Here is a 14,300-nt window from a genome sequence, read left to right as displayed (position 1 = left end):
TGCAGTGTTATAATAATTTTTGGGCCAGTTTCCTTAAATTGAAAGAAAAAGAAAAAAGATTTAACCAATTCTATACAAATATGTAGTTAAAACTTGCAAATATTTTTAAATAATTTGCACATTTAATGATTCTTAATATGTCATAAAATATATCAGACATGCAGGTGGCTAGCATGCATACCAGAAGGAGAAGTAGACTGATAGATTCTGACTTTCAGATGAGCCAGAAATGAGGCTTTCTTCCTCTCTGCTGGCTTTCCATCAGAGGTAAAAGGTTTATTGTTTATTGCTTATCTTACTTCCTGTGTTCCAAGATGGCTGACCGATTGTCCACTTTTTGTACTTTTGCACTATCCTAACAGATTGTTCACATATCTTTAACATAATGTTCTCCAGCTTTCGAAAATGAGCCATCCAAACTTTCATTTATGTTTTATTTTTAAGTAAATAGCAGAAAGCAGAAGCAGAAATATGTGTTATGTATGTTGGGTAATAAGACTGTATTTTGAAGCTAATCTTTCACTGTGAGCAAAATCACCAGTTAAAAGCCTACATATTCAACATTAATTTCAGTATTTGATTTCAATCCAAATTTATTTCAAAACTGCACTCCAACTTTCGGTTATATTTATTTACCATGATAATGTAAAGATTGATCAAAATCTCATTAAAACATGATGATATGCCAACAGACACAGACTATTTGAAAGGAAATGGTTGAATTAATTGCAGTCCCCATCGTGGTTGTAAAGGAAGTGATTAAAATGTATACAAGGACTGAGAAGGTAACTTTAAACACTTCTATACTTTTTTTCCCAGCTGGAAGTACCAGGGTACATAGTTCTCTTTCTCTATTTCTCTATCTCTCTCCCTGGTTTACAGTAGTTATCTAGATTCTGCCATTCTTGACGTCTCCAATAGCTCCCCAGACATCAAACAAAAACACATCAGGAAAAGCAAAATCTCCCAGAACTGAGTCCAAGGCCTCTGCAAAGTCATCAGGGTTATTCTTGTCTTTGCCCGCCTCCACAATGGTGGTTGCTGCAGAGAAAAGGGGATGCACATATTTAATTTTCTCTGATTTTGTCATTAAAGAGATAGCTGTGGGTGACTCGCCAAATGGATTATGATGCATTATTCTTTTCACTGTCAATTGTGAAAAATGTGAGTGTTCCCTGGATCTTCAGCAGAGAGGAAATGTCCTCATGTGCTGAAGCATTTAAATTAATATCTTTAGCAGATGTAGTTTGCCCAGTTATCATGAAGAAGACAACTAAGTATGAAATGGCAATTGTGAAATCTCCATGACAACTGAGCAAACTCCATATCCCAAGGAAGACTGTTATGGATGAAAGCTCTAGAAAGACATGGTAAGATTACCTTAAGTTAAAATATTTTTGTCAATGTTATACTGCTTCCTCCACTAACAAACGTTTAAAACCAAAACTTGTACATGCTCTCTTGGGGCTGTCAGAAACCATTGCCTAAAATGCAGAAACTCATCAGCTGAAGTCAATTTAAAGTATCAAAGTGTTACTAAAGTATACTTAATATATCATAGATGATTTGTGGTGATATTTGAGGAGGAATTTTCCTTTGCTTTGTCTCAGGGGTGAGGTAAGTCTGTCCCTGCTTGCTAGACAGGCAGTGAGATACCGCAGACACTTTGCCCGTCTACTACACAGCACTAGCTCAGTTTGTTTCATCTAAATGTTTGTACAAAGTTCATTTATTAAGGACACATGTATAAGTGGATGGTCTTACCCAGCTCTAAATCTCTGATGCCCATGTAGCTCTCTAGCAGGTCGTCCACTCTCTTAGTGGCCTGTTCTTCAAACTCATTCTGCTGGCAGGGAAGACAGGAAAATACAAGGGTGTTTAGAAATTCACTGATGTTCACGCTCTAAATATGGTGATGGAGGTTTTGTGAGAGCTAACATTTTCACATTAAAGCATGTAAGAGCCAAGAATATCTTGAGCTATTGTTTATGACTTGTTTTATGTAATATAAATATATCAAAGTTTATAGATTACTTAAAAAACTCCAGTGATCCACATGAGTATTTCTGGGAAGTGTTCGCTGCGCCTCTAAAGTGTTTTAAATGTGTCACTTCTTGAACATCAATTAACCTTTTCATTCTCAAGACTTTTTCCAGGAGCCTGTGGGGTCAAATCGCAGTTGGGTCATTCCACGAAATCGGTACCTTTTCAACTTTCAGAATTTAAAATATAAAATCATTTTTATCACAATTTTAAAAGTATCTATGGAAAGAAGACATATTAAAGTGACAATAAATTATATGGTGCCATCTCAGGCTATTTATTTTATTTATTTTATGACATGTTATCCACTCCATGATACAATTTATCTGTCAACCCTGTTACGGACAAAATGGTTACTATATAATATATTTGGAATTAGAATTGTTTAACAGTTTACACATGTATGGACAGTATTTCAGTCCCTCATTAAACTGGGATTATTTCAGATTATGAATATATTTTTAAAATTTCAATTTCATCCTTCAGATGACCAAGAAAATAAAAAATTTAAAAAGAGACCACATATTAATTAAGATATATATGTATTTTTATGAGAGAAGTATTGAATAAAAGGTAGTTTCCAAAACATTTTACAGTCTTATTTGGATTGGTAATACCTGGGTGGCCCTTCTAATTATCATTTTTACATTTTTATCAAATTAATGACAGTAACAGGACTGACATATGAAGTAACAGGACTGACAAGAGTAACAGGAATGATGGGACACATTGTTCAGCACACTGTACATATTTGTATCTTTTAAAAACATTACTGCATTTATTATTATTGTTGTTATTATTATACCTTATAAATAACTATCTTTTAAATTGCAGTAGCATGGAATTTGCATAGTTATATTAGTGAAGCATATTGAATTCTAAGAAATGTAATGTTTTGAGGGGTTTGTAGTCGGGATCATGAATTCCAGACAAAGTTCTTTTAGCTGGTATTTGGTTTCCTTTTCTTTAACAGTACAAGATAGGGGTGAGGTTCTGTAGTGTAGTATTTACACAAATACATGATTAACAAGAGATTTAGAAGAATGTTACTTTAATTGAAACTGATCCTCACTACACAGGTCAGAGAAATCAACTGGCATTAAAACCAGGCCATAAAGACCTATCACACATCACAAGTCTCTTTGAAGTAGGTAACAAAATTCACATTGAGTTAGGTAAAAACTCCATCAAAGTTAAATAGGTAAATAATAACAAGTGAATGCAAAACCACATTAAAGTAATACTTTCCTGTCACTGAGGGAGGTAGCACTATAGGAAAATGAGATTCAAAACTTAGAATGTAACCATACTATAATTAATGTTAACAAGAAACGGAGATAAAGTGTTGAAAACAGAACAGGAGAACTACTTCACAAATAAATCTATGAATGTGATATGCACATTCAATGGAGATATCTCTCATTTTACTTTGTAAGATCCAACCATATATCGCTTTGGATCGCCACATGGCGACCAGTGATTGGTAGTGGGGCTGGGATGAAGCGAAGCACATCGTCATAGAGGTACCAGATTACATCATCATGAATAGGCCAATAGAATTAATTTGGACCTCCACTGTGCATACATTTGACCTGGATGTTAGTGTCATCTGTTGCAATGACAATACCTGGGTAAATGTCACCATCATACCTGACCATACACCACTTTCCAATGATGTCTGTACTAGTCCAATCAACTGCACTAGATTGGCTCAGAGTTTGGTCACGCATACTAATAGCATCTGTAAAAGTGTATTGAAGTATACATATAAACAATTTAATCAAAACAACAATATTACATTATCTTTATAATAAGAAAGCAACCTCAATAAAATGTTAGATGCATATACAACAAATGTTACTAAGACTGTAATAAATGCTCATATGTCACCCACATTTCATAATATGGGCATCAGCTCAATGATACAAACAAGATAACTTTTAAAAATGTTAGCAATTTATCTAAATAAACTTTTTAAACTGTGTGACTAGAGTGAAATCTAATCAGTGTCACTCCTGTTACTCTGGAAAAGTAACAGGTTTGACAGTAACAGGATTGACGATTTCGAGCTAATTTGCCCCTAGCTAGCTAATGTCCAAGGTCACAAAAGCACATGTCATACAGTTTGAAAGAATATTACTTGTAGATATGGTAAATATCAAGATATACAAATTATTATTTTAATTAATATGTTACAAATTGGTAACAGTAATGACGCTGTATGATGTCCCCCACCCCAACAATCTCATAAAACAACAAAATTATACATTATAGAAGAGAGAAACTTAGTTGTGTTTTAACTGTTGAAAATCCTCTTCCTGTGAATGATTTAACTTCCTGTGAATGATGTCACTGTTGGAATGTGCCTTTATTTTACAGAGGTTTTTTTGTGTCAGTAACAGGGCTGACATGAAATCAGGGGACACTGATAAAATGATTAAAATTTTATAAAGATGACATGTATTCATGCTGAAAACCTTGCTTAACAATGAGATTACTATTAGAACAATATACAAATGTGAAAATTGTATAATTTTTCCAACAACAAGTAACAACTAAAAAGACCTGAAAAATAACTTTCATAGTGAGGGACAGGCGAAAATCCCTGCCTTATCAACATAAATGCAAATTTAACTATGGAAAGTAATATTTAATTTACTTAAATTTGAGGTAGTGTTGATGATAGAAGACATACTAATGTTAAGTTTTTTAATTATGTGTGTATTTGGTATTATAGTGATTTTATGACAGATTATTTCTCTGGGACGCAAAATGTACCGATTTCACAGAATGACCCAGTTCATTGTAAAGCAAAACATTGTGCAAGTGAAGTGAGAGCCACTTTGTTTACAGAGGTCATGCCCGACCAAGCCAAGAGTCATTGTTGGATGAGGAATAACGGATATTGTGTGTTTATTAGTGTATGTGTGCCTGCAGTCAATTATGGTTTCTGGTGTTTCATTACTTTCAGTTCAGGTCTGGTCAGTTCTCCATTGCTCAGTGTGGGAAATAATGTTATTTATCATCAGCACAAATCAAAGGATGTTCAAGACAAGATTACAAAAATGATATAATTAGTTATAAGAAACAGTTTAGCTAATTGTAAGAGGACATTTCAGCAAATTAAAAAAATGTTTAAGAGTGAATATGTGTGTGTGCAAACACATCACTGTCTGAGAGCATCAGGGAAATAAGAGGTCAGTGTCCAGCTGAGCATGTGAAACTCACCACTTCCTGAACTGTAGCAGCGCCCTTAGAGCGAAGACGCAGAGTCTCCCTCCCGTTCACCATCTTGCCCTCATTAGATTTTGGTGCTCTGGTCCTCATTCCAATCATATCTAACCACAAATACAGAATGATATAATTAATCAATTTAATTTGACAATCTGTGGGTATTTCTGACATGTTTTTACACAGCACTGTACTTTCTAGTTATCAGCTGCTCATTCCTGTAGGTGCAATGCCAGAAATCAAAACACCCAGAGTATTTACCTTGTAAAGGACTTATTTAGCAGAAACCAAAGCAATGCACCATGATTCACATTTCTCTGTTCTGATGCGTTCATTGTCATTTTTAACTGGATAGACTGAGTTATCTCCAGTTTACCTGAGGACACGTCACTACTGTTTCATGAAATATTGTTTTAATAAATTAAGCGTGGTGAATTGGGTTTTATGATGAAATGAGGAATCAGTTGCCTACGAACAAGAAATTTCATGTGCAATTCCAGTGTGTATTAGGCTGTTATGTTTTTCACCCACAGAAAGAACAGGCTTGGAGCCTTATGTCTGTGTATTGTTATCATTGGAATGTCCCCTACAATTCAGAAGGTCAAAAGGTCCATTAAAGGCAGAAACTGAGCTCTGCATTAGACTGAATGTGACTCATCGATTTTTAATCCATCTGTTATGCATTTAACTGGTGAGCCTAATTTTTTTGTTTGTTTTAACAATGACGTTGCTGACTGTGAATTAGGTGTCACAGGAAAATAATACCACATGTGAAACAATACTTAATTGTGTTTCACATGTGGTATTTTTACAGGGTTATTTTGAAAACACAAAATCATTGGGTCTGTGTGAAAATGCACATCTGTGTTTAGGGTTGTGCACTGCAAAGTCAAAAGGGGACTTGACTCCTGCCCTGGGGGACAGCTGACCAACAACAGATATGTCAATCAGTGCTTGTGATTGTTATTCAAGAAGCAACTACTGCATGTGGCCACAATTCAAGCAACGCATCACAAGGATGTTTTGCAACACATGTGGTAAACAAATGCTACTCTAATTACGTTGTTGGAGACAGCAAAACTCTCTTGAAATAGCAGCACATTGAGTAAATTGCTGGTACACTGGGACATTGTACTGGTACACTGAGTAAATTACTGTTACTCAGTGCACCAGCAAAGATGACCTTTGGTTAATATTCACAACCATAAAGAACACTGTGTCTGTTGTGGTATTGAGTCTGTTCATTTAGGCCACACTGCTGGATGGTGTTGCTTCCAAAATCAAATAGTGTTTTGACAATGCACACACTTATCTTAGGATCCTTTGGATAAAAAATATTCTCCACATAGTATACAATATAGGAATTTGTTGCTAGACTAGATTGCTTTAGATATGCAGAATCATGGAAAGTTCGAACACCTATTGTTCCACATGACAACTGAGCAAACTCAAACAGCTGATGAAGACCACATGATAAGCAACAAGTAAGCCAGTAAGTGTACTTTTAGTTTTGATTGTCTTGTGAACTGCTGTTGTCCATGGTGTAATCCTACTGGCAGTCCCACTTTTCAATAACAAGAAATGACCAAGAAATACTGATCAGTAACAGGAAGTCACCTCATTGGTCATGGATATAGTTTCCTCTATGATAAACAACATTGTTGACGTCTGGGCTCCAACCCTGTCTGCTATAAGAAGTTATTTCCTTCTTTCCCTTGGATGTGACTTAACCAAAAGCAGTAAAGGTTCATATTGTTCTCTTGAGAGGTTTGACAGACAAACATTTACTGAAAGGAAAAGGGAGGAGGATGTCTTCATGGTGAAAGAGACTTGCCCTAAATGAAAGGTCAACGTGAAAATGAAATGTATGCTCTGTGAAAGAGCATAGTGCAGTTGATGTCACGTAATATTTATAATTATGATAGTAGATGAACTTCTTTTATGATAACTGTTCTTCTCTCACACTGTAACCAAATGAATCTATTCAGGCATTCTCTTTCCTCGTAGATAAAAGGCTGACATGTAAATGAAAGTGGCTTTGAAGCTCTCCAGCAACAGGAAAACAGCGTACATTTTGATATCCATCTCTCTCTCTCTCTCTCTCTCTCTCTCTCTCTCTCTCTCTCTCTCTCTCTCTCTCTCTCTCTCTCTGTATATGTGTTTGTGTAATTTTTCTGGTTATCACACCATGGGGACTCCCTTTCCACCTGCAAATACAAGTCACTTCCCACAAGGCTGACTATTTATTTTTAGGACATGTTTCGGGGTCATGATTCGGTTAATGGTTGGTGCATGTAGCAGTTTAAGAAAGGTTAAGATGAGGGCAAGCCTGCAGGAAATCATTGTAATTCAAGATTAAAGTCAAGATTCCAGCTATCTAAGTAGTCAAGACAAACGTGTGTAAACCAAATCATGTTGCTTCTGTGTCCCGATGAAAGGCTAAGTTTGTTTATTTTCTGCATGCAAATACATGCTCTACGATATCCAATTTTCAAAGAGCCTTAGTTTTTCTTATGGTTGCATTGCGATGGAAAATCCCTCAGAGCCTTTTTTCATTTTGCCATGTGCATGATGGGAAATGAAAATTAATTTCAATAACTGTATTTGAGGAGTTGATTTCCAAGCAACTGTATTCATAATTTTTTGAGAGAAGTATTTCCCAACTACTTATTTTCCAGTTTTCCTATGTTATTAATTAATCAAACCCCTAGCTGACTAATACGTCTCCCTGCATGGCCACTTTTGAACATGTACTATCACACAAGAATCCTCTGGCTGAGACTAAACAGCCACTACCATAATATTGGTCAATTAATTGTAGCTGACAACTTTCTCAGACTCGTTGCCAGTAATACCGAAAATGTTCTTGTCTCTGCCTCCTGTTTGGTTAATGACATATGGGAAAGTATTTGGGAATGTTGAAATCCATCTACTACAGCCAACTAGGGACAACAGAGCAGGACATCGGGTTAGTAGAAATCAGATATTGGTGCTTAACCTTGTATGGACAGTTTTTTTATTTAAAAAAAAATTAAGCAGGTTGGTTCAAATGATATTTAATGTCAGTGTTATGAATCACAGCCTATTTATTACATGCCTCTGCATATAAAGTATAACTTTTCTCTTCCACATATTCTAGTGGATTTGCCTCCTGTTTCTCTTGTTTTCCCTGCTTGTTTTCATTCTTACCACATTAATGGCATTTGATGCTGTATTAATTTATGTTATGTCAGCTTTTTATATATATATATATTTTTTTTTCTTCTATTATTTTCTCTATAAACCACCATTTTCTAATACTAAACATGTTGTGCTGTATTCTTATTTTCCATCTTTTCTGCGACATGACCGTAACAGCTATATCAAATATTTTCCACTTACCAAAGGCCTTCTTTGGACCGACCAGACGGAGGGTGAAGGGTATGCCTCTTGGTTGCTCTTTTAGCATCTTGGCCACTTCGTAGTGCCGACACCCAACAATGCTCTGGTCATTGATGGCCTCAATGTGGTCACCAACACATACCGATTTCAGTCGGTCTATGGTGCTGCCTTCCTTTATCCTCTGGAAAAAACAGGTTGGAGTTGGAGAATGTGATGGTTGAATTCACCCTTTTTCAAAATCAGAGGTTTCCAAATCTTAATGATCCTGTAAATGTATTTTCAAGTAATTTATGTTATATAATGATAACAGAAAACTGTCTTTAAAGAGTATGTGTAATGTAAATCATTATTTGAGTGCTACAAACTAAATCCTTAATCCTTTATTTGGCCATGAGTTATAGATAATAGGTTTTAAGTAGCCTCTTAACAAAAAAGGTTTACATTTTTAAACACACAGCCCAGGACTGAAAGGTGATACTCTCTGGCTGATTCACTAGAGGTTGTCCTGCTTATTCTTCTACAGCATAACCTAGAATTTTGCAATTGCTAAGAAGAAATTCAAATGAGGTTTTATGCCAATGTCAGTTCACTGGTATTCACCTTAATGAAAGCATATCCAGCTCCATTGTCTGTGATGGTGAGGCCTAAGGCGTCCTCTGTCTTTGTCACCTCCACCTCCTTGGTCTCCCCTCTGACATGAGCAAAGATGAAGTCCTCCAATCCAATCTGTCCCCCCAGCAGCTTCTGCATGTCCACTTTATGGGAGTTGAGGGTGCAGAAAAGGATCTGAAAGAAGTTGTGTTGTTTCTATTTTAAATGTACGAGAATCCAATATCATGAAAGTGAAACACCCCGCCACAATAAAACCCCACAAAGTAATCCAACGCCTCAAACTATGACTCCAAAGGATATCACAGAATTTAATAAACACTTTTGTGATGTATAATCAATAAAAATGGACATTATGAAAGACAAATATTATGTAGCTAATGTTGCAATACATGATATGATGTCAACACTCAAGAGCCAATTAAAAAGGTTTTTAATGTAAATAGCAGCTGAGAATAAGAATGAAGTAAATGGGCACAGATGGCAAGTCAGCTTTATTTTAGTAGTGTGCAATTTAAATGTACAAGTGTAGTATTGATTAGCAGTTACCATGAACACCACAAATAGTCTTTTGAGAAAAAATTGCTATCACTTGTTTTTGGTGCAAACTATGAGTGGATACAGTTGTTCACATATTGGCTGATCATCTGTGGCCCTTTTATAAAAGTTTTGGTAGACAACAATAATCTCTGGTTTATTTACTTTAAATGTAATCAGAACTGATTATACAAGGCAAGATGAACCTCTGTTGTAATCCTGTGACATGATGCCCTGATGTTTCAGTTTCTGCTTCTGTCATTTACAATAAAAGAAAATGTAGCCCATCTTTAACTGTGCAGTATATAGATTGAGCGGCAGAGGGCGGTAGAGCCAAATAAATATGGTTTGGCAGCTGTGGCCATTTTGTTATGAGCTCATCCATGAACTCATTTAGGGGTTTTGCATATTTCTATGTTTATGTTTAACGCTAAAATTAGATTTTAGAAAATGTGATTAAACCTCAGGATCCCAGCATCTAATATCAGCCATGTATTACGGCATATGTGTCTTAAAGAGCAGCATTTTGTGGGATTAAACTATTGATAACATTAAGAGCTCTTCCAACTGCTAACATCATAGTCACAGGGTATTTTTTGGTTTGAAAACAATAATTTAGTTTTAATGCAAGTGCTTACTTATTGCATTTAGAACTCATTTTTAATTTATAACTATAATTAGGTCTGTTTGTAGAATTGCCTTTATGTATTCCACAAATCTGTTAAAGTTCAAGTTCAAGTTTAACTGTATAATCCATAACGGAAATTCAAGATAACCTGGGTTCACTGTTATCTGACTTGGCGCATTTCCTATTAGATATTGCTCATAGGGAATCTCTGGCAAGTACAACACTCTGACAACAGTTCAAGGTCTTGCTCTGTCATCATCTAGCTGTACTAGCCAGGTCTGTATATTGCTGCTTTTCAGGCCATAGGAGGTCAAGAAACAGTTGTTTTTCTCACTATGATTCACTAATTGCCTGATATTTTATTCTTGTATCTAGAAGTCTAACTGCAGTTCAAGGTCATATAGATATTAAAGTTAACTAAACTAAAGTTAACTCAGCTATTGTGTAAATGAGACAAACTGTTGACATTTTGGGACCTTTTTTGATTAAGCAGCTGTTTTTCAGAATAGTAACAGCCTACAAAACTTAAAGTCCACGTTTTGAAAAATATAGTTTTTATTTTTGTCTTGTTTGTTTATTTTTTGATATTTATTACAGTGAGAGGTTCCAACCATTGCATTGCTCACTATTGCTCATTATTAACAGTATCTCATGTTTGTATAAACTGCTTATTCTTTCAGGATGACTGGAGATTATCCCAGCACAAACTGGACAAAGTATAATCTGGCGCCAAACTATCGCAGAGCTGACACATGTAGACAGACAAACACATTCACAGCAATGTATAGTATCCAAAAGTGTCTGAGAGTTTTGTAAAACATGTAAACTCCAGATGGTACAATTGTCAGCTAAATGTTTAGAGAATAAATGTAATAACAAAGTTGGACGTTAAACTGTTGTTTAAAGTACTGTGACATCCTGTCTTAATCAACATGAGTCGACAGTTCTTTCCTAAGAAAGAAAGCGCAATTTAACATATAGCATTTTGGAATGCAGTCTTATGTAACATACGGAAACAGGCCAACCCTGTGAGATACAATCATGGCTGGTGGTTTCCTGATAAGGTTATCAAGGTTACCTGCTCGAGAATGTACATAGGTCTGTATCATTTCATCTCAAATCATTTATGTCCATCGGGTAATAACACCGATAGTAAAAGCCTACATGGTGTCCTTCACAACACTACTGATAAGTATTAGATATGGTCAGTGTTGAATATTCATTATTCTGTTGCTGGGTGAGCTACCATAATAGGAGAATAATAACAGGAGAATGCTGCAGAACAGCAGTATACATGCTGGTAGTCATGTTTACTTAAATTTGTTTTCGAGTTCCAATGTTTTTATATTATATATAATATTGGTCTGCACATACCACAGATTGCATTTTAAGATTAAGAAAGTAACCCACAGAGATGACAGTTGTAAATATGCTCAGTCATATTTTTACATTTAGTTTCTGCAGACAAAACATGCACAAGCACAAGACATTAAAGTGGTTGTCTTAGTCTTTCCTTAAATTTCAATTTCCTTCTACATATTCCTTAATCAGTTTCCTTGTTGTGTTCACTTTTAGCTGCTCTGCTCCAGCATATAAATGTTTGTCTGAGATACAAAAATTAGGTGTATGTGGCTGATGACTTTTTCCATGATATCTGCATGGAAGTCTACCTCAGACAACTGTGGCCTTTGGTTATGATTATCACTAAGCATCAGGCTGCGAAAGTGGTTTGTTTAACCCTGACCTGCTAAAGATTTAGTGAGTAGATTTCATCTCAAGGTTTCTGGCCTTGAGAGCAGCTGTGTCTACCGCTCAGTAAAGGACAGTTTAATCCAATAACGTTATATAAGCATTTTTGAAAAGCCTGTTACCTGTAATATATTATTTAATGTCTCTAAAGTGTAGATAATTCAGTGAATTGTTACAATATAGAAAGCCTGACCCAGTGGGGGTTTTTTTAAGCTTTATCCATACAAAGGAGTAAAAGCTTCTGTTGCTTTAACTTTAACAATCACTGGATTGCCCTGTTTTTTACTTGAATGTTTGACCACTTTACATTTGTTTTGGTTTGAGCTAAACTGTAGCACTGCTAAATTGAAAGCTGATAGATAACTATAGAATCAAATTATTTCCAATTAATCTGGGAAAAATGTACATTATTTGGAGTTGTTCAAATTGGTTAGAATTGTCATGATATTTTCAGCAGTGTGACTAAGCCCCCATTATCTTTTGTTGTATCCAACTTTGGTAATTACATAACTTTCAAAGAAAAAATCCTTTCTATTAATGTAATCCATCATCTGTGTTGTGTTTACTGACTACAGAACTTTATCTGATCATTTGTTTCCATTATTGATCCTGGTCAAGGCACAGACGAGTGCAAAGTCTGGCAGACAGTAAAGAGGCCAAATGATCTTCATTAGTGCATCATGGAAACCAGCCTAGAGTGGAAACCTAATACTTGTTTGCAACTGGCCTGCCAGACAGGAAATGCAAGGAAACTATTTTTAATCTTGGTTATTTTTTAACATAACCTGAAATGATGTAATCATATACACATGTATACTGTAGCCAGTTTTGTTTTGTACCTCTGAGGGAGAGATGTTGAACACTTCAGCAATCTTGGCGTACAGCTCCTTGACATTGGTGAATCCATGGATGCGGCCTGTTGGACTTCCGTGAGCCAGCTGGGTGTGGAAAATTAGCCTAGGTCTTGGGTATTCTGGTGGCCCTGGTGGTGGTGGTGAAGGAGGAGGAAGCGGAGGTGCTGTGGGCTCCACACACCCTTGATTTTGCCTCTCGTTCTGGGCCTTCTCTTCCTCCATGGCCTCGGTCCCTGCTGCCTTTGAGTCCTGCGGGCTCATATCCTCCCCTTTCTGCATCGGCCCCAGCTCAGGTGTGTTCCTCCTCTAGGAACCTTGGTGGTGCACTGCTCTGGTCGAAAGAGAAACGCTGTTCTTCCCCCCCGCTTAGCCAACCAACCACCCAACCAACCAGCCACCCACAGCTTTGGGTGAAGAGCGCAGATGAATTAGTGATGAGAGTAGCCTGGTAACAGTAGCTGGAAGAGGCCAGCCAGACCCTACTGGGTAGAAACCCAACACCTTTTGAGTTGGGTTGTATGTGTTTCACCTGAGCCTCTGGCAGCTCACGCATAGAGAACACAAACAAAACACATCAGGTAAAGGTTTCTTTTCAAACATGACACAGTTAAAACTCTAATCCCCCATATCAGTCCTGCTGTGAGAGATGCTGAACACATGATTCTGAATGTGTAAACATCCCTCTGAAGTGTGAAATAGTCCAGCATATCTACAAAATGACTTCCAAAGTGGGCCGCTCGGGGACGGCCACAGACAATGTGTTACAGGTAAGATGATATCTTTTGGTAGGGAGTAAGGTGCCCCCCCTTTGCCTGGCTTCACTGAATGAAACAGGTTGTTGCTGGGGTGAATCCTTGGCGATGCACTGACCTTTTTGACCCCACAGAAAGCCTGCAGGTTCACACAATGCTATTTTAAGCCGGTATAACAGATGTTTAATTCACAGCAAACTGGAAAGGTTTTTGGAACATCAATTTTCAAGTGTACTGTTTTAAAATGTATCTACAATTAAGTTTAAGGCTCCAATATCTTATTAATAAACTCCTAGAACTGAGGACATACAGTGCATTGTATATCTGCCGTGTTTTTATTTTGTTTAAGTCATACATTAATATAAAAACTCTGATTAGAATTAATATAATTGTGCTGTAATTCAATATGAAAGAGTAAATATCCTTTTCATTAAATGGTGGATATCTTAACTTATCAAAAAGTGACTAATACACTGTATAGCCACAATTAATAGGAAGAATGCTGAAGTACTTTAT

The 14,300-nt window shown here is 36.4% G+C and overlaps 1 protein-coding gene across 1 annotated transcript; it reads right to left on the bottom strand.

Annotated features, from left to right (window-relative positions):
* Positions 1 to 795: 795 nt before the first annotated feature.
* gipc3 (GIPC PDZ domain containing family, member 3) lies at positions 796 to 13,320 on the bottom strand. The gene is made up of 6 exons (XM_062424475.1): positions 13,018 to 13,320; positions 9,256 to 9,441; positions 8,656 to 8,836; positions 5,272 to 5,381; positions 1,765 to 1,846; positions 796 to 1,041 (listed from the first exon to the last, which is right to left on the bottom strand). Exons 1-6 carry the CDS (start codon positions 13,309 to 13,311, stop codon positions 890 to 892), a joined length of 1,005 nt encoding a protein of 334 aa, XP_062280459.1. The 5' UTR covers positions 13,312 to 13,320; the 3' UTR covers positions 796 to 889.
* Positions 13,321 to 14,300: the final 980 nt, after the last annotated feature.

This window comes from Scomber scombrus, chromosome 8 (genome assembly GCF_963691925.1).
Source record: "Scomber scombrus chromosome 8, fScoSco1.1, whole genome shotgun sequence".
Taxonomy (NCBI): Eukaryota; Metazoa; Chordata; class Actinopteri; order Scombriformes; family Scombridae; genus Scomber; species Scomber scombrus.
Note: the sequence above shows the minus strand (reverse complement) of the source record. Positions and strands in the feature narration are given on the sequence as shown.

Bases quoted from the DNA above. Each gene is read 5' to 3' on its own strand.
- gipc3 (XM_062424475.1), bottom strand. From the start codon at position 13,311: ATGCAGAAAGGGGAGGATATGAGCCCGCAGGACTCAAAGGCAGCAGGG. The intron at 5,382-8,655 runs GTAAGTGGAAAA...ATTTGTGGTTAG, and splicing joins CGGTCCAAAGAAGGCCTTTG to ATATGATTGGAATGAGGACC. The intron at 1,042-1,764 runs GTAAGACCATCC...TTTTCTCTGCAG, and splicing joins CATCAGAGATTTAGAGCTGG to CAACCACCATTGTGGAGGCG.